The sequence below is a fragment of the Lineus longissimus genome, chromosome 9, assembly GCF_910592395.1.
Source record: "Lineus longissimus chromosome 9, tnLinLong1.2, whole genome shotgun sequence".
Classification (NCBI taxonomy): Eukaryota; Metazoa; Nemertea; class Pilidiophora; order Heteronemertea; family Lineidae; genus Lineus; species Lineus longissimus.
This window is the reverse complement of record NC_088316.1, coordinates 265864-286101: the sequence shown is the minus strand read 5'-3', so window position 1 is coordinate 286101 and position 20238 is coordinate 265864. Positions and strand designations below refer to the sequence as shown.

At 40.7% G+C, this 20238-nt stretch overlaps 1 protein-coding gene across 7 annotated transcripts; it reads left to right on the top strand.

Moving 5' to 3' along the window:
• The first annotated feature begins 91 nt into the window (after positions 1 to 91).
• Positions 92 to 19595, top strand: LOC135493992 (tetraspanin-18-like). 7 transcript variants are annotated; one of them, XM_064781714.1, is made up of 9 exons: positions 92 to 222; positions 6683 to 6780; positions 7238 to 7441; positions 7954 to 8133; positions 8616 to 8700; positions 9712 to 9878; positions 10155 to 10238; positions 12659 to 12724; positions 16286 to 19595. In XM_064781714.1, the coding sequence occupies exons 2-8, from the start codon at positions 6715 to 6717 to the stop codon at positions 12719 to 12721; spliced, it is 849 nt and encodes a 282-aa protein (XP_064637784.1). In that variant the 5' UTR covers positions 92 to 222; positions 6683 to 6714; the 3' UTR covers positions 12722 to 12724; positions 16286 to 19595. The 7 variants fall into 7 exon arrangements, with proteins under 7 accessions (XP_064637784.1, XP_064637778.1, XP_064637785.1 ...); XM_064781708.1 differs by lacking the exon at positions 12659 to 12724 and adding an exon at positions 11651 to 11740; XM_064781709.1 differs by lacking the exons at positions 92 to 222; positions 12659 to 12724 and adding exons at positions 1146 to 1310; positions 11651 to 11740.
• The last annotated feature ends 643 nt before the right edge of the window (positions 19596 to 20238 follow it).

Below are 20238 nucleotides of genomic sequence, written 5' to 3'. Positions count from 1 at the left end.
GGAGTGTGGTTGTGACAAGAGACAAAACGACGAATACGGATAGTTCTACACTAATTCCCCAGATGGCACTAGTTGAGCGAATGAGGTTTTCCGGATAAGAGGTCAATTTTGATTGGTCGGTGATGTTACGCAATCACCAAAGCAAACCGCGCCCTGCATGCACTGTGCTTTGTAGTGCTTTATCTTTGGACTACCCGTTCAAAATTTTAGGGAACAATTTATGTGAGTAAACACCACTTTTAGTCGTAACTAACTTTTTTTCAGCTGCAAGTTGGCGATAGAGTTTGTTGTGGTAAGTTTGGGCTGTACGCAAACGTATTTGATCTCTCTTTTCATGGTTTTTATTGCTGTTTTTCCTTGAGGTTGAAGCAAAGTTTTCGTTCATTGATGATGTACGATAGGCTACAGGTATACAATGTATTGTGATGCACTTGTACATTTTTTTATACTGTGTTGTAGGTGTGGTCCATGTGGGTGGGGGTCGGGGTTAGCATGAGCATGTGAGTTGGTAGCTACAGTTTGGGTTAAAACTTACAATCCCTGATTGGAAAAGACGTAGTTTGTGATCGCATTCAACTAGGCCTGCAAGTCCATTGAACAATGGCGCTTCTAATACTATAGTCAACCAATGTAATGTCGAATGACCTTTTTTTGGCTGTGAACTTTGCAGTCCATACGGCATGGGGCGGGGGGTTATCCCTCAATCAATGCCTGCCCGATAAGTTGGCCTAAACCAAAAATAATGAAAATAGACCACATTCGTAAAGGTGGTCAGCCGCTGAGCCGGTAAAACCAAGCAATAAACAGGCGTGCAAGGCCACAAATCTTAAATTCTGATTGAGGAAGTTAAGCACCCCACATTAACAATTTAAATGGTGACCATGATGACTGACATGATCGCATGTGAGACAAAACTTGTCCTGTTGTCATGGTAACCTGAGGTGCCTGCGTCAGTAATCAGTGATTGTCACAACCTGTCATCAACGTAAACTGGTTTTACCCGCAGACTAGCGATCTTTTGCTGCACATAACAGCAATTATCATTGCAGGTTGCAGACGAACAACCAAAGAAATATTTTCACTGTCATTAGGATGGACACTTTAATGATGTCACTCTCCCATAGATGGCTCTTATTGATCAATGAATTCTGTTGAAATAGTGTTCTTCTCGTTGTGGTCTAATTCAAGTGTTGCGGGAGAATCACTTGTTGGATGATAGAAATTATAATACAACAGACGACTAACGGCCTCCAGAATAATTTTAGCACATTCATTGAGGAGAGATTGCCTGGTTGAATAGTTCAAGTTTGGTAAGATCAACAGGGGTTGTGTAGATGGTTGTGTAGATGGTTGTGTAGATGGTTGTGTAGATGGTTGTGTAGATGGTAGAGTTGGTGGGAATTTATTAGGCGTGGGACTGTACAGTTTGCATAGCACTAGAAGGTGTGGTGAGTTGAACGGTTTCAGTTTTTCCCATTTTGCAATTTGAGTTGGGAAAGAATATTTAAAGGGTGTGAGTGCAATTTGGGGTGATTGATGTGTTCAAGTCATTATTTTTGATCTTGGAGTTTGGCTTCCTTTAAATGAGTTGTATTTGCAAGCTATTTGGTATGGTGGAGATATCTTTTATTTGGCACTTGTTTAGTACATGTATTAGCGCCCGGTATTGCAATGCTTGTGTTCACACATGACATATTTAGCTGGGCTTTTAGTATTTGGCTAAAGATATACACCTGGGTGAATCATAGTGTTGTGAAACTGTTATGTCAGATTATTGAATCCCTTTGAAATGTGGAATGTAGGCGGAAAGTCTAGGCCTGTGGTATGTTCATGTTGTTAATGTTTATTTTATATGAAAATAAAACCTTGATTGAGGCCTACAAATGTACTTTGAAATGTGATGTAAAAAAAATTAGGTTTTTTGAGGAAGGAACATATAAGAAGGGTGGGCATGTTCTCTTTGATGGGCTAAACGCCCACACCCACATTTTCAGTTCAGAGCATGTTTCACACGCGGTACTAGTATCCTCTATCTAGTCCGTGGACGCGTCTGGTTTTTAGATATCCTTTCAATAACTACAATACACCCAATACTCGTACTAAAAATAGTATCTCTTTCATTGCTTTACAATGCCTTTGGCATACTGTTTTCTTGTTGAGCTGCATCGTGTGCTATTTTCAAAATTGTCTCATTAGCTATTCATCACCAATACCTCAACTCCTACCTCATAACCATGGTTACTTCATGTACTTATAATGGTGAATTTGCAATTCAATAGAATAGAACATGGATGCAAAAAACATATTGTGATCTCTCCTCTCTTGTTGGCTCCGAAGCGGTGGCAATATTTCCCTATGAAATCATCTCTTTTCAGAAATCATTCTGCTCTAGTTTCGTGAATGGGTGGGCATGATCATTGATAGTTATCCCGGCCAGGTCCAGGTCAAACTAACTAGATGATAAATGAAAAACATGACATTTGTGGGTATATTTGATCAGCCTGAATACCATCGATGTGTGACAAATCTTGGCTTTTTCGAGTGATACTTGGTTTATTTGATGTATGGTGTTGACATTTTTATTTTAGATCGTCATGGGAGAGGGGGCATGCATTGGCTTTGGGAAGCTGAAAGATGGGAACCTGTGCGGCCCCAGTCGGGGAGACCCCTGGGTCAGTCACATGCTCCTCCCATGCCATGTGGAAGCAACCTTGGATGACGGCTTGCAGACCGTCGCTTCCATTCCGGTGAATACCGAGAGGCCATCAGTGGATGCTTGCTGTCAAGACAGTCCACTACATCCAGGGGTGTGTCTGAATAAGCCTTGTTGAAAGTTTGATTTGTTTGAGAACCCAGCTTCATATCTGACAGTTAATCAATGAACTACAAACCATTGACAAACTGAAAAGCATTGCATGAGTGGAAATCCTGTGGTTATCATCTTGAGCAAACATTTCACATCCTATTGAGAAACAGAAAAACTTCACACTAACCAAAGAGTGAATGAATTCCCTTTCTCATGTAAATACCTTTTCAAAACGTTCTGGATTCATTTATAAAAAGTACTTTTGGGTTTGTCTGAAGAGGGTATGTTGTAGACACTTACAAAGAATGTTGAAACTTAGAATATTGTGCCGTCTTTTTGAACAAATGAAGAAAGACTTGTTATTTCGTGATAACTTTTATTCCTTCTCTTTATCAACACAGTCAGGTTGCAATTTGTAAAATTGCTTGTTTGCTGAAGCCCTTTTATTGTAGGAGCTGAGCAGTAGGCTTAGGGCTAGAATTCTGGGCCTTTTTTGGAGGTTGCACATGGTCTCGATGTGCAGCGGAGCATATCAAGCCTTGGCTGCTCAGCACCTGCGGCTATACATGTCAGTATCACCCCAAAAGAGTTACACAAGTTGTATCATGAACTGTCACTTTTGATAGTGTGAGGTGATCTGCACACCTAGGACGTGGTCGACAATGATGTCACCATAGCAACCAGGAAAGCCATTAGCGCTACACAAACCCTATAAGTCAATGTCAGCTTTGCTTGGAAGGATGGTGCGTTGGTTGTGCACTGAGAGATGTACTGTGGTTTTAATTGCGTCTTGATGGATCACACTCATTACCTGGTCGGCTAACATAGCAACAACGTCATGATGTGAAGGAGGTACAAGTGATTTCTAATGCTTTACAGTCTACACACTTGTTTCACCACTTCAGATACCTATTTCACGATGGCTATGGCTCTATTGGTGTACATACACATCCTTTACCATTCCACACAGATGTTTGTTTTAGATGCAGCTTTTCAAAATCCATACATTTTGCATAATCCATACATTTTGCATAATTTGTTGAGATAGCCTTCAGCTGCAGTAAAATGTTTTTACAGAAAACAATATTTTTTGTTTGTGTTTGGTGTAAATGGGTCCGTTTGGTGCAAGTCTTTGGATGAACATTATGGAAATGTGATTGATCAGCATATTGGAATCCTGAACATGTATATTCAGAATGCTGAATTACATGTAGGTCAGTACCTGGCTGTGCTGTTTTTTTCACCAAATTAGACCAATCCCACTTGTTGTGAGGATGGTGTAATCATGGAATAGACGTGATGGAACTGTAATAGGCAGTCTGTGACCAAAGAAAACCTACATGTATGTACTTTCAGGTCTTTATTACCACATATGGCAGTGCTTTTGATTTCAGTCGATAGAGGGCAGCCTTACTAACACAATGGTACCAATAACTGCTGCCAAACATGAGGGTTGAAACAAGGTTAAAGTCTTTTATTTGGGACAGCATTTCTCATGTTTGGTACCATTCAAGAACTTGTAGAAATCTTCAAGCTTGTATGGATGTCTGATGAAAAGTGTGGCAGACCACATGGCCTCACTTCGTTTTCTCAGTCACACACTACTGAGCAGTTTCCAAAAACTAAGTGGGCATTTACTTCAGACATATGCTGTCAAAGTTGTGCTAAATTAGTAATACTTGAAATGGTAATGTTTGTTACGTGTGAGCCGGCCTGGTTTCCACTCCCACCTGTGCCAGTGTGTTAGTTGCCGACCTGTGGAATACGCTCCTGTGTTATTGGTGAGACTCTTCTCCTCATACATGTACATTCAATGTCATAAATACATCTGGCATGTCTGGTAGTGATTTAAGGGTTGGTTATAGGTACCACCATTTTGGCTAGAACTTGAAATCCAAAAGCAATTAAATCTCTTTCAAAACACGGATAATGGCACTTTCAAGGGTGGGAGTCGGGTGTTTGTTTTTCAGAGTTCAGCCTCCCAGGTTTTAAATGGGCATTGAACTAGTAGCCAAAATCATGGTGGTACCTATAACCAACCCTAGGGGGAGAAACATTCTGTAGGGACTGTCCCAGGATTTGCTGAGAGGGAGAAGTTGAATCGCCTACCTTAAAAAAACAGGAGACTTTTTCATGAATATGGAGACTTTATGTCTCTCTCAAGAATTAGAAGGGAGACATTCATTTCAAAGTAATGGGAGACTTCTGTGTGGAGATAACCCATTTAGGGTGTGCAAATCATGAGTGCTGGTCACGCACCAAATGCATGGCTCGTCTGGAAAATCATTAACCAGCTCCACTTCCATGCAGTCATTGTATGCATCATCATTAACGTAATGTAACATCGTTACCTGAAAGCGTGAAGTTGCTCTGGTCTGTCATGCCGACTCCTATATTTGGCAGGGAGCTGAGTTCTCCGTGAGACCTTGTACATGTTGTATCTGTCATGTCTCTAACATCACTGCGCTGTTCCTTTGGCATATCTACAATGATGTGAAAGTTGACCGAGTGAGATCGGTGACTGACCGAGTGAGATCGGTGACTGACCGAGTGAGATCGGTGACTGACCGAGTGAGATCGGTGACTGACCGAGTGAGATCGGTGACTGACCGAGTGAGATCGGTGACTGACCGAGTGAGATCGGTGACTGACCGAGTGAGATCGGTGACTGACCGAGTGAGATCGGTGACTGACCGAGTGAGATCGGTGACTGACCGAGTGAGATCGGTGACTGAAGGTTTAGGTTTATATAGTCAAGAAATTAAAGCTGCTAAATGTTATTCAGCTTTTGTAAGTCATGTTAGTGTTAAATGAATACACCCAAGTGATTAATGTTCCTTGATCAATACATGTGCCTAGATGGGGCGTCTGGTGTAGACCTATGGTAATAAGTCCACAAATAGTGCAGGCCAGTAAAACAATCACCAGAGGGCGGGAGGTCAACCACCTGTCTTATTATTAGTCGGTTCCTTCATATATTATTCAGATTGTGCAACGGAATGTCACCTCGAGCAAATACACGACAGGTTTATTGATATTCAGTCGATACCTGTTAGTTTTAGCCCATATTAGAAAGTCCGGGAATGGACACACGGCCTGAGAGTGAGATAACCCATTCTTGGTCATTACAATCTGGGACATTCATTACTGTTGGAGGGAAATGTAGTACTTGTGAGGGGAACATTTAGATGGTATTCACTCTAATGCGGCCATCATTGCTTCACCAAGCCCCAGCATTCCAGGGTCTTATTGGTTGTGGCCAAGGGCAGAAAAGAGTTGGTTGTTTTGAGATGAAAAGTAGGTTCTGAAATCATTGTATTGGAGAAGGTGATGAACGTTTCTACCCATGACGTCATGCATGAGACTTTGTATACCAAGAATAAATATATCCATGCTGCATTTTACTTCGTTTATTTGTGTTTGAACTGCAGAAATTTCCTTTCAACTTGGGAATAGGTGTTTCAATGGAGATAAAGCCACATGTTGCATGACTATTGCCTATCATGCAAACAAGTTGCATTGCAGGATACATTCAGGTTAATAATACCTCAGCCACTATGCGGCCCCTGAACATTGAGACTCGAGACCATGGTGAATAATTATGTGCTAATAGTGCCAGCTGTTGGTATGTTGAAATCACCTGTTTTCCGCCAACATTAAATCAAGTTGGAAATGTTTTTAGCTTTCTATGCCTTTCACTTCCAGCGCTATAACAAGCAAGCTCATTGCGTTTGGCAGAATGTATATGATGTGAGCTGCTCGAATGAAAAAAATCAAGAACCGTTACATGTATCTGATTGGTGAGGTGTTTTGTCCAAGGACTAAAGTGCTTCTTGCATTATTGTTCTAAAACCATTCTTGTCTTTCTCCTTTTAGATTTGAGTAAATAGAAGAGAGAAAAATCCAAAATGGGCGTCGAGGGTTGTGCGAAGTTTATCAAATATGCTATGTTCTTGTTCAACTTCCTCATCTTTGTAAGTATAAAGAAATTCTTTTCACAAACTGTTCCTACAATGGAAGAGGTTCGTTGTCAAGGGAGATGTGTAACATCCAACAACTTGGAGCTGATCATTCTGATTATGAGTCATACCGCCACATATCGGCAAGATTTCAGAACATTTGGGCAAACAGTTCACTTTTATGATAAAAACGTTTAACGTTGTCAAAACAGTTCCAATCCATATCAAGTTAGAAATTCTTAACTTTGAACTCATTTCTGTATCACAATTTGTATATTGTAATTTGGTATATCAAATTTCCTGCACGTAAATTTAAAATGTGTGATAGGTTTGTCATGAGAACATCGCAAATCTGCCAAAAAATGGCCAATATTCTTTTCAACCGTTGGGAGGGGAGATATATCCGGCGGGCGTTGCTCTTGTCATTATTTGTTTTATTGCTCTCCTAACATTTCACTCATTTCTTTTTCAGATTGGGGGAGCTGCACTTTTGGGCGTTGGAATTTGGGTTGCCGTGGACACGACTGGCGCGACTGCCATATTAACCGCATTCCTTGGAAGTACCCTCTACTCGTCGGCCGCATATATTTTAATCGTGTGTGGCGCCATCATCCTGATCATCGGATTCCTCGGCTGCTGTGGCGCCATTAAGGAGAGCAAGTGCATGCTGGGAACGGTAAATATCTTGTTAAGTTGTGAATGTAACCTTCAATTGGACCCCCAAACGATGCATGAGGTCAAGTAGTTAGCATGTTCTTGGTCCTAGCCCCAAACGATGCATGAGGTCAAGTAGTTAGCATGTTCTTGGTCCTAGCCCCAAACGATGCATGAGGTCAAGTAGTTAGCATGTTCTTGGTCCTAGCCCCAAACGATGCATGAGGTCAAGTAGTTAGCATGTTCTTGGTCCTAGCCCCAAACGATGCATGAGGTCAAGTAGTTAGCATGTTCTTGGTCCTAGCCCCAAACGATGCATGAGGTCAAGTAGTTAGCATGTTCTTGGTCCTAGCCCCAAACGATGCATGAGGTCAAGTAGTTAGCATGTTCTTGGTCCTAGCCCCAAACGATGCATGAGGTCAAGTAGTTAGCATGTTCTTGGTCCTAGCCCCAAACCCGTGAATAGCACGAGCTGTGTTATGTGTGCCACCTATGATTGAAACAAGTGACTAATATTCTTGTTGTTGTTTCCAGTTCTTTGCCTTGATGTTACTGATCTTCATCATCCTATTGGTCGGAGCCATCCTCGCCTTCGTCTTCAGGGACACAGTGACCAGCGTCCTCAAGTCTGAGATGGAGTCATCTCTTGCAGACAAATACGGAAAAACTGACGACACAGCTATTACTCAGGCATGGGACTCGGCACAGGAACTTGTAAGTCATGATCTGTATGACTTGAATGTCAAGGGCTGTTATGGAATACTTGAATCTATTATATTGCAACATCGCTGTTGGTACTTCATGATGCACCAAGCTTGCCGTTTTTGTGACTTTCTGACATGTTGTGTTTGATCCTTTAACAAACTACAGATGCACATTGACTTGGGTTAAAATGTAGTTAAGTTAAAGGAACAAGTGCGCTGGGTAATGAGAACTTTGTGTGGACTAGATGTAAGGGTTGGTGGTGACCACAGATCCTAGCTTGAGCTGAAGAGATATAGGGGGGGGGGGGGGTGGCACTGTTGCCCTGCCTTTCTGGGGGAGTGGCCAATGTATTTCCTTTTGAAGCATGTCCGTGCACTTTTAGACTGAGCGCCATTCTGAATTGTCTGGGTGCGAATTGTCCCCTGACCATGCTGAGGCGCCCCTCGTGGTGGAACCCTGAACAATATAGATTATCTCGCTTCCTCTTTCAGTTCAAATGCTGTGGTGTGAGTGGGAACTTCACATCAATGACCTCATGGTACTTGTACCAGAACAGCTCATGGTACGCGGGACAACGTAAGTCACAGTGCGGTTTTCTCCGTTTAGTTTACTCAGTTAACCTGGGAAGAGTTCAGCTTACTGAGGGTTGGTGTTTAAGTTTACTCGGTTAACCTGGGAAGAGTTCAGCTTACTGAGGGTTGGTGTTTAAGTTTACTCGGTTAACCTGGGAAGAGTTCAGCTTACAGAGGGTTGGTGTTTAAGTTTACTCAGTTAACCTGGGAAGAGTTCAGCTTACTGAGGGTTGGTGTTTAAGTTTACTCAGTTAACCTGGGAAGAGTTCAGCTTACTGAGGGTTGGTGTTTAAGTTTACTCAGTTAACCTGGGAAGAGTTCAGCTTACAGAGGGTTGGTGTTTAAGTTTACTCAGTTAACCTGGGAAGAGTTCAGCTTACAGACGGTTGGTGTTTAAGTTTACTCAGTTAACCTGGGAAGAGTTCAGCTTACAGAGGGTTGGTGTTTAAGTTTACTCAGTTAACCTGGGAAGAGTTCAGCTTACTGAGGGTTGGTGTTTAAGTTTACTCAGTTAACCTGGGAAGAGTTCAGCTTACTGAGGGTTGGTGTTTAAGTTTACTCGGTTAACCTGGGAAGAGTTCAGCTTACAGAGGGTTGGTGTTTAAGTTTACTCAGTTAACCTGGGAAGAGTTCAGCTTACTGAGGGTTGGTGTTTAAGTTTACTCAGTTAACCTGGGAAGAGTTCAGCTTACAGAGGGTTGGTGTTTAAGTTTACTCAGTTAACCTGGGAAGAGTTCAGCTTACTGAGGGTTGGTGTTTAAGTTTACTCAGTTAACCTGGGAAGAGTTCAGCTTACAGACGGTTGGTGTTTATTTTGGAGATTTACAAACATTTCGACACAATTTCTGTTGACCACTTTTGCTTAATCACGCAATTCGAAATTAGCTCCCAAACAATAAAAATACTTTTCTGTCTTTTCTTGCCAATCAAAGGTATTGTTGGAAAATAAAATGCCTGAACATTTGCGTCTTTAAATCTGGCGTATTTGATAAATATCTCTCGCTGCATGTTTCAGCAAACAACGCGAGTCGTGTGATGGTACCAGCTTCATGCTGTAAGAAGGAGAAGAACGTCTTCACTGATCAAGCCAAGTGCCAGGGGACAACTCCGGTAGCCAACTCGCCACCAGTCTCCCCACCTGGAACAGCGGGCTTGAAGGAGAACCCAGACATGTATGGCAGCGTAAGTAGAGACATATTCAGCCTGCCAATGGCTTGGGTGAAGAGATCAATCTGTTGACCAATAAGTGCACATGAGTCCTCTGAAAAGGTTTGTACATTTTGGTGGAAGCTTAACCGCATGCCGAGTTTAACAAACTGGCAGAAAAGGAAGTAGGGTAAAGTGTCTTACTCAAGGACAAAGATCAAGGAGTGATCTTTTTAATGTTGACCTACGTATGACCTATGCTGCTGAACTTGTACTCGAACCGCTTACTGACCCCCTAATGTTTTCCTTCAGGGTTGCTATGACGTCACGTACAGTAATGTCATGTCAAATGCCATCATCCTGGGTGCCATCGCCATCGCCATCCTGGTCGTCATGGTAAGTTGTCACAATGCGATATTCATTTTAAAATTGACCTTGGTGATGAATGTGCAGCTCTCATCCATATTGAGGCTACGTGTGCATTTGAACTTTTTCTCAGCAGTTGATCTTTGTGTGTCAAAAACGTCATATTAAAACAATGAAGGGTAGGATATCCTGCATGTCAGAAGCAAGCTGAATGAAATATGACGACTGTGTCGTTCAACGGTCCCAGAGCTAGCAAGAAGTCCAAATGCTTGCATCGTCCTCGAGGTATTCGATCGGCTGCAAGTTCCTGATTGCAAATTCCAGTTCTATTTTATATATTTTTTTCATCTTGTTGTTTGGATCTTGTGCATTTTGGAATGATTGGATTTTGTTTTTGTTGCTATGATATCCATGGCACCACCTTAGGATGACAGGGTTCCAACTGACATTTTGGTCAAAAATGAGCTCCAGATGACATGTGTTTAGAGTAGGGTATTGGCATCACAATAAGAGGCGCTGATTTTCACGAGGGTTTGCATCAAAATGATGAAACTCGGACAAAATAGATGTCACATCACCCTAGTGACAGTCAGCGCTACCCTAGTGACAGTCAGCGCTACCCTAGTGACAGTCAGCGCTACCCTAGTGACAGTCAGCGCTACCCTAGTGACAGTCAGCGCTACCCTAGTGACAGTCAATGCTACCCTAGTGACAGTCGGCGCTACCCTAGTGACAGTCAGCGCTACCCTAGTGACAGTCAGCGCTACCCTAGTGACAGTCAGCGCTAGACAGGTTATAGTATTCTCCAGTGACTTGTCAGACTGGAGTCAGAATGGTGTCAGCTCCATGCTGTGCTCTTCAGACATGACGGCGTCATACAAATTCTTTTTCCCTGGAGTGATCTATTATCAGTTTGAATCCTGTTATTGTAAGCTGAGGAGTTGTCAGTTTGATATTAGAATGGCCTGGGCTGTATTTTTACAAGACAGCATGATTCTGCATGCTCTATCGACCGTAAACCTTATAGTTTGAATATAGCCTCGTAAAATATTTGTCTTCTTTGTTCAAGGTGCCCTAAATGTGAAATATTTACGATATCGAAATAACGGTGTGAAAGGACCGGTTTCATGTGGGGGTGTTGCCCAAATTCCAGGCAAATTTGATAATTTTCAAAGCTCCAGAGCATTCTTGTGCGTGTTATTAACGTTAAACGCTCTGATGGAATCGAGCAAAGCATTTTGTCCACCATCTGCATGCATTGCTTCATGACATCATCAGACCAAAAAATGTGCGTCTGCCAAAAATACAATCCATCCCAGTGAAATAGTTGAAAAATAGCGTCTGCAGTGTTCAGTTAATGATTTATTTTGTTCTTTATTCATTTTCCCATCTTGAACATTTGTTTGTTATTTGTACTGAATTTATCCAAATTTTGTTTTTAGTTTCTTGCGATGCTTTTCTCCTGCATACTTTGCCGAGCTGTGGGAGGACCAGACAAATCTCAGTATCAGCAACATTAAATCCCCAAACAGGTTATTAATGGGTCATGTGACCTTATGAATATTCATAACCAACTTCCTAATGAATATGTAACCGATTGCCTTTTCCTCTTTGAAGAGCAGTCAGTCTCCTCCTACTCCACATTTCAATTCATCTTTGGTCTGGTTTAGCGTCTATCAATCTCATCATTTTGTGGACGCATCGACTGTCAACTGAAAAATGTTTGTGCCATTTTGTTTTTGTGATTTGTGAAAATTTCTGAAAGGAATGAAATTTCAGTAATTTTGAAAATAACGATCCAGTAGGGTGGACACTTGCTGAAGCTTCATAAAAAACTGTCATAAAAACTGTTTTCTGGTGGTTTGGGGTGTGGTGTGATTTGGGGTGTGGTAAGCACGAAACTGACGGAATATTTCAATCAATTGCATTGGCGAGTAGGAGGATCTGATATGAAGTGTTCTGACACCATCTCTTCAAATCATTTAACCCTTTCTGAACTGGTGATGGATTTGGTTTCAAGTTAATAGCATTGGTCTAATCTTTAAAATAATGCGATGGATATGTTGGACCTTTTTCTGCATTTTAAACTATTGGATTTAATTCAAATCCCCCCCCCCCTACTAGTGGATTTGCTGTGACTTACAGTACATAACATCCTGCTGACATGTTGTTACATGTGTATTGATGGACATGAAACAACATGTCAACATGATGTTATGAGCTATTCTAACAATCAGACCTCATCCTCTGGTTGGCTGTACTACTTCACAGAGGGTTAATTTTCATCACCTCAAAAGAGAGGCCTCTTTACTTTAATTCAAAGACCTTATACCCAATTACCAAATATGCAATTCGAAATTGAAACCTAGATTTCAGTTGAGTGGGTGCCCCCCCCCCCCATGTTGTTCATAATACTTAAATACCACTTTTCATTTCCTTTCCATTTCTAGATGGTGGCCATGATTCTCTCGTGCTGTCTGTGTCGGTCGATAAAGACCAAATACCATGAATAAAAGGTGTTTGCCTTTCTCATATGGTTGAGACGGGAAACGGTGTTCTCTGAGCGGTCTGGTCAACACGCATTTGGGGGAATTAGCTGCTGATTAGTCATTTGGCTTGTTGAGCTGTTTGGTTCTTGGACTGCTGCCAAGTTTGCTGATGAGCTGAAACACATGCTTGCTTGGTGCCATGTGATCTATGGGAAATGTCTTTTACAATGTGTCGAAGTTTAAAAAACAGAAATTGGTTTTCGTGAGTTATACAGTTCAAGGTATTTCATTTCCAAAAATGGTTGTGTAAACTTGTTGTTGCACAAAACCTTTGTGTGGCCACAACGTTACCCAACCACTTTTGTAGTCATCGGAACACTTGAAATACAGTCTCTTGAAAGTTTGCCCTCATATTTGACATCTCAAGGCCATCATATGAAAGGGGCCAGGTCATTTTTGTGACCTTTTTTGAAAGTTTATCTTTATGACCCTAAACAATAGCTAAAGCTCAGAGAATGTTGTTTTTTGTATCACCCTGTGACGTGTAGCTGATTCTTGGCCTAATGTCAATGTAACTTGCGCTATCCACGCTAACACCACACATGAACAAAACATTGGGGACAATGTTGCATTCGATGAAATTGACCTAGATTCTTCAACCTCGTCCCCATTGTCTGAATTTGACAGGTTTGACTCACTCTCCAACATCTGTTCACCTACACATGCTACTAACTCAAGCTACTTCATGGAGGTTCCTAATAGTACTACTCGAATTTGACCAAGTTTTGCATTAACATTTTGGAATATCAAATAATATATATAGGTTCAAACCTCGGCAGTTGAATAAGAAAAATTCGTCTGTTCCAGCATTGGTTTTGAGGCATGAGCTGGTCTGACTTTGATTCAGTGTCAAGAAGTGAACACTGCTTTCCAGTGCAAAACACTACAAGTGTTCAGCATGTGACCAGTTATAACACTGTTACACCAAGCAGTGTATTCCAGCTTTTGCCATGCTTGCTTTAATTGTCTGTGTTACCAAAACAAACTATTGACAGAAAATATATAGCGCTTAAAAAAACCTCAAAGCTATACAGTCACTTTGCATGTTATGGTTGTGTGGGTTTTCTGTGAGGTATTTTTGGACATCTTTGAATACAATGGAGGTTTGCTTTTGTTAGTTGAGGCCCTCTGATCTTTTTGTCCTCTTAAAGGATCATCCAATTCTCCACTAATAGGTGTTTCTATTATAGGCTTGGTAGGTGCTATTTGATGCATGACCTTCCTATGCTAGACCAAGCGGTCATTGGCACATGATTATCAGTCATACCCACAAACACACTGTTAACACAGCTTGTTATGGACATTCTAACAGTTTTTTGGCCGGTCATACTCAAGACCATCCAAGACCACTCAAATGTATTCAAGACCTTTTGTTACTGGCATGATCCTACTACTGCCAGCCCCAAATGTCTGCATAAAAGTTGGCAGGGACCTCGACCTGATCATGTCATGTTATGATGTCATATAACGCTACCCACATGGGGTTATTATTACCCAGGGCTGTTTCAAAAAATATATCCTCTTGAAACTAGTCGAGTGACTATCATTTGAGCAAAGTGCCTTGATGTGGGATGTCAGTATTTCATGCCAAGAGTCTCAATGCTTGAGGTACTTTAAGATTCAAGAACGTCCTGGCAGATTGATAGCTCATTGGCCAACATGGCTGAAATGGATGGAAAGATGCAAGGTTACATGGCCTATGCAGACGTCAGATGTTGCTGGGAACCACTCCCACTTATCTTGTGCCTGATCCTTTTCAAGCATTTCACCACTGCTCACATATTTTGAGCAGACGTGACCACAATGTAAACAAAAACATGCTGCCCGTAAAACCAGCTGAGTGATCATCATCAGTTGATCACTCTGCCAATATTGCTGTCAACATCATTAATATCCTGGGATCATTGGCGGGCGATGCATCCTGTATCCATGGAGACAAGAATCAGCAGTTGAATGAAGACGGACCACACCACATCAACACACGAGTGATTCCATCTTGAAGTACATATTTTTTGGTTGGTTCAGTGAGACCTTGTTGAAATGACCACATCAGTTTGCAAGACCTCTTGCCTCCTAGTTTATAAGCAGAGCATCCAGTGGTAGGGGCTCTCCTATAAGCAGAGCATCCAGTGGTAGGGGCTCTCCTATAAGCAGAGCATCCAGTGGTAGGGGCTCTCCTATAAGCAGAGCATCCAGTGGTAGGGGCTCTCCTACAAGAAAGAGATTGAGAATGGTCCAAATAAGAAGATTCCGCCTGTGCATGTTTAAGCACAAGACATTCAAACACAACAGGTGACATGGTATAGGCTCACTTGAGGTTATGGAACAGCTCATGAAATATATTCCTGCTTGCTTAACAACCTCGTTTTCAGGGCGCATTTGAGTTTTTACCGCCGATCACTACCACCTCTGCACAAGTCGCTCTGCACATGGATTCTTCAATTCTGTCTCGTAGTTTGATTCCTAATGATACTTTTCTCTTGTTCTGTTTGTCATTTGGGCTTTTTAACTGTGCAAACCAAATACAAAACCTCATGAACTATAATGATTGATTGATCTCTAGAAAATAATGACATTTGTTTTTGCCAATTGATTCCTCACTGTTTGCATGTAGCTACCCACACTAACAATAAACAAAGCTATTTGTGCTTGTCTCTCACTATCAGTCACTGTTCTAAATGTCTGTGATGAGGTCTAATTTCCCAGGAAGTTTGTCTGAACTTTGGTTGAAGGTGTACACTGTTCATGACAGTACAATGCTGCAGTGAAGTGATTATGCAGGCAAATTCTCTGAAACTTGGTATTCATAGTATTTGAACATCTTTCTTTACATCGGCACTCTTGAAATTAATATTGATTTGGTATCTATACAACTAGATATTTTCAAATTGGGGTTGAATTCCAAATTTTTTAACGAATGGATTCTGCCTTACTGTTGGGTATGTGGGATGCAATGGTAACCATGGTAACTAAGACTGTAGCAAAAAAAATGGTGTCATTGTAAATATTGTCATTCACAACTGTCAGCAATGAATAAATTCATTTGTTTGTTATGACAACTCATGATAAGGACAATGTTTTTATATCATGTCATCAGTTTTAAAATCTCCCCACACTGATACAAAACCACTGATTCAGGCATGCCGTACACTGATACAAAACCACTGATTCAGGCATGCGGTTGGGTGTGGCATTTACACAGTAGTGCTTTATCTATAGTTATCAGTTTGAGCGGTTTGTCAAAGAGAAATAATGGCGCATTATGTGGAAACCACTGCCTTGTTTTGACTACACTAGGTGGCAGCACCTGTTACTAGTCCAGTGTTTTTTGCTGAAAGATATCAGCACCATCTTCAAAGCAGACGCCGTTCAAATGAGTCAGTGAACGAATCACTTGAAAGTTGTTTTTTTTAAATTGTAGCTTTTATGAACGTAAGTGTTTTTTTTGTGAAGTAAAATACTTTTACAGAAGTTCGTCTCAGATCATGTTGAAATATCTCATTATCACATTTCTATCTTTGATTCCAGCTTCTGGCTATGATCTTCTCCATCTGCCTCTGCCGCAACATCGATGAGGATTAGATCGACCAATCACAGACCAGCTGCCTAGGAGAGCATAACTGGTAAATTGCTGCTAATTAGATATTCGAATTATAAAAGATATGTTTCCAAAGATTAGAGATAATGGGAAGATATTTTTGATTATAACAAAAGACGTTAGATACAATATTTGAATTTGAACGTTCATTTGTACCCGCTCAAGCTATGCGGGAAACAGCAGCATTCGCTCTGTCTGGCATTATCTATTAAAAAGTTTTTGACATATTTTGAAGAATTTTTTTGGTTTTACTCGTGTTTGGACAAATGAATTGATCCTTTGCCATAGTGGGTTAATCTTACACATTTCAGTATCCATCCATCATGTCTAAAATGACGACTTTTCATTTTGCCCTAAGTTGGCCAAGTTTACTGAACTGTCACAAAGCTCTTTGCACTCATTCCCTAGCCTAATCCAGGATTGTTTCTGTGAAAGGAGCACATGTGCTACTCTTCAGCATGTTGGTCAACTTGAAGCAAAATGCTATCAAATGTGAACACTTATTGCTAGGTTTTGTAATTCGTCAAATGTCTTGTCTGAAGTTTTTGTCCGACCTACTGCAACTTGAATGACAGATCAATCATAATATTATCAGATATATAGGGTGTCTGATACAAAAAGTAATCCCAGCTAAATGGCTAAATGCTGGAGGACCATTCTTTGCCCACCATACGCACCTTACCCCTCCCAGTTATGACATAACACTCTTAAATCAATGAACCATATGTAACAACAACTGCATAGAATTACCCAACGGTGGAACAAGTTCATTTCTGCCTGTTATTTTCAAGACATTTAATGGTGTTGAGTCATGCGTGACTGCATGGATGTCACAATGGCATCAACACAAAGCTCATAGCTTCTACTTTACTGTGCTGCAATGTCTAAAGCTGTATATTGAATGGTTAAAAAATACTAACCCATTTCGCTGGATTACCTTTTTTATGAGACACCCTGTATGTTACGGCTAGACAAGCACTGTGAGATTAACCTGCTTCATAAAGGTTGCATTTGTAAAGAGGAAATACTGAAATTATAATATGAAACTGTTGATGAAAAGTCGATTTCAACGGAGTTTGTTGGGATTCACCCCACCTACCATTTTAGATAGAAGTCACATTTTGGTGAACTTAACTGCGTCTTGACGTCATTTGGTTGACTACAGCATCCTCGACTACAATGATGTAACGCCCTACTTTGCATCATTCATGGTAGTATATTGTGTTGTTCCCGGCGTACATCATTGACGACGGATAGGTTGAACAGGAGCAGTCCGTTTCTAAATTAGATCAAACTATGCAAACATTTGTATAGGAAACTGTACAGTGGTAATTCCGACAAACTGATCTGAAATGGACTTTATTTTGATGTATGGATATTAATCCTGGGTCCGGTGTTAAAAAATGTTTGTTGAGCTATATCATCATGTTGTATCCATTGTGCGCGTTGAATTTTAGTCTTGTCATCTCAAAGAAATTATAAATTGATGTTATGAAAATAGGTTTTTGGTAGCAAATTATTATTACGATATATACACAGGTTATTTTCCTACCCTTGAAAACTATATAATCATCTATTGATGTCCACCTCTGATTACTTACTCCTACATTATTATAGACATACCTCACCCCAGGCTACCTAGTGTACTGTATACATTCTATAAAGGTATGTGGTGGTATTACTCTGGGTACGAGGTCACTCCAAACCCTGTCCGTCCTTATTCAGTGGACTGCTCAGGTGTCTGTTAGAAGATCCACTGTCAAATTTCGAAATTTGTCCAAAATTCAATATTTTTGAAAATGCCAGTTATTTCTTGTTGTCTAACTCTGCTGGGTCTTGTCATCTTTGTTATCTTCGAAACTTGTCGTCCTTAGACATTCTTTCTATATTTGTAACTTTGAATTAGAATTAGAAAGCAGCCATGTTTGAGATTTAAACCAGGAAGCAACCTTCCATGCAGTGCTGCCCCCACAGCACTGAGGGCTGTTCGGTACCAAACAACCTGTTGTTGATTTTTAATGGAAAAGGTTTTTAACATAGGAAATTAGTATCAGGGTAGAATGTGTCATTTTCAAGTTTTCAGCATCCAAAAAGTGGAGCTTCTAATCTTCCTTCGTTGATAAAATGACCAATATTTCATTTTACCTACCAGGTGAAGGATTAGAGAGGTACATTGTGTATATTCACTGTATGTGTAAAATCTGTTGCTCTTTAATATGATTTATTTCAAAATAGTGTGTTAATACATGTGTTTACAGGTATAACGGTTGTTGTGTCTTATGCAGAGATACAGGGTGTTCTTAAAAACCCATGTTGCTAAGATGTTGTTTACAAACAACTGTTGGTCTAGAAAACTCCTTGTTGGTTATTTTTGGAAGCAGTATCAATTATTCAACAAATGAATAACTGCAGTGTTTTTTCAGGACACCCTGTAGCAGGAAGGTAAAGCTTAATGTCAGCCATCTTGGTTATTGTCGGCCATCTTGGATATTGACAGCCATATTGATATGAAATTAAAAACCCAAAGTATCTGACAAAACCCATCAATGACTTAGCTTCTCAGGAATTTTGGGACAGTTTACCACCTATGATCTAAAAACTATTCTTGCCCAACTTCAAAATTTGCGAATTTAATATCATTTAAAAACATTTCATGGCTTTGACTTGCAAGCTTTACTTTTTTTTAACTCTGTAAATATATTTCTTGATTGAAAACATAAATGGTTGGTAGTGGTCAAGTTTAATAGTTGTTATGAGAGTCTATTTTCATAGATGAAAGAAGCAGTCTCACATTATATAGGAATACTAAAGAAGCCTACGTTACCCTTAAATCGTATTATTTGAAGTGATAAGATTCCTTCATATTTTGAACGACAACCAATTATAAGCTTACTTAAAAATTTATCTTATTTACGAGTTCTGTCAGAAGGCAAAATTTGGACGATGAGTAGCGATGAGGAATGCTTGCCTCAATGACTTGTACACCTCAGTCACTCCATATCTTTGAATGTAACCAAGGAACTAAAAACATTCTGCCAAATGAGCATGATTTGGTCCCACCAGAAAGCCTTCCTCAGTCGCTTTGAAATAAGTACCAATGGAAACAAATAGCAAGGTGTTCACTCAATGAGATATGAATGTGGCGATCAATCTGTTAGAGCATGGCAGGGCATTGATTTATCTGTAGACGTCTGCAGCACTTTTGTACACAAAAACATCATAATAAATTCAAAAAACAAATGCAACGTCTTTGGTCAATTTCCTTGTATCTTCTGGTGCAAAATCTTGCTGTTTCACCAAAACTTTAATGAGTGGAATGTTAGACATGACCCGTGTGTGCCCTATTCTGCCCTATCAAGATGAGCGCCTCTTGCGGTTGAGAGGCCGATTTCCCCCAGGTTATGGGCTAGTGATGGTTTGCCAATGAAGACAGCAAGGCTTACTCCAGATATTTACCCCTTACACCCTGAGGAGATGTGAATGTCCTGCATCTCACCCGGGGGTTACTGGTGAAAACTTGTGCCGTGAGGGGATCTTTATTCAGAAGCACTACCTCTTGCTGGAGGTAAGGCCTACGCTGTAAAACTGAAGTGAAGAAATGGCCCGGGGACTTGGATGTTTTGGGATCAACAACCTTAGAATGCCAAGTTTTTCTGACAACAGGACGGACAATGGGACAACCACCCTCTGTCAGCTGGTTATCTGGTCAGGTTGGGAAGACATTGTCACAACTTCAAAGGGTCCTTTAGCTGTACAAGACAACATTACACTTGCGTTCTACATGGGTGATATAAGACAACTGATTTGGTTGTACCGTGGTAATCATCTCACAAGGACGGACAATGGAACAAACAACCTCTGCCAGCTGGTTATCTGCTCTCAC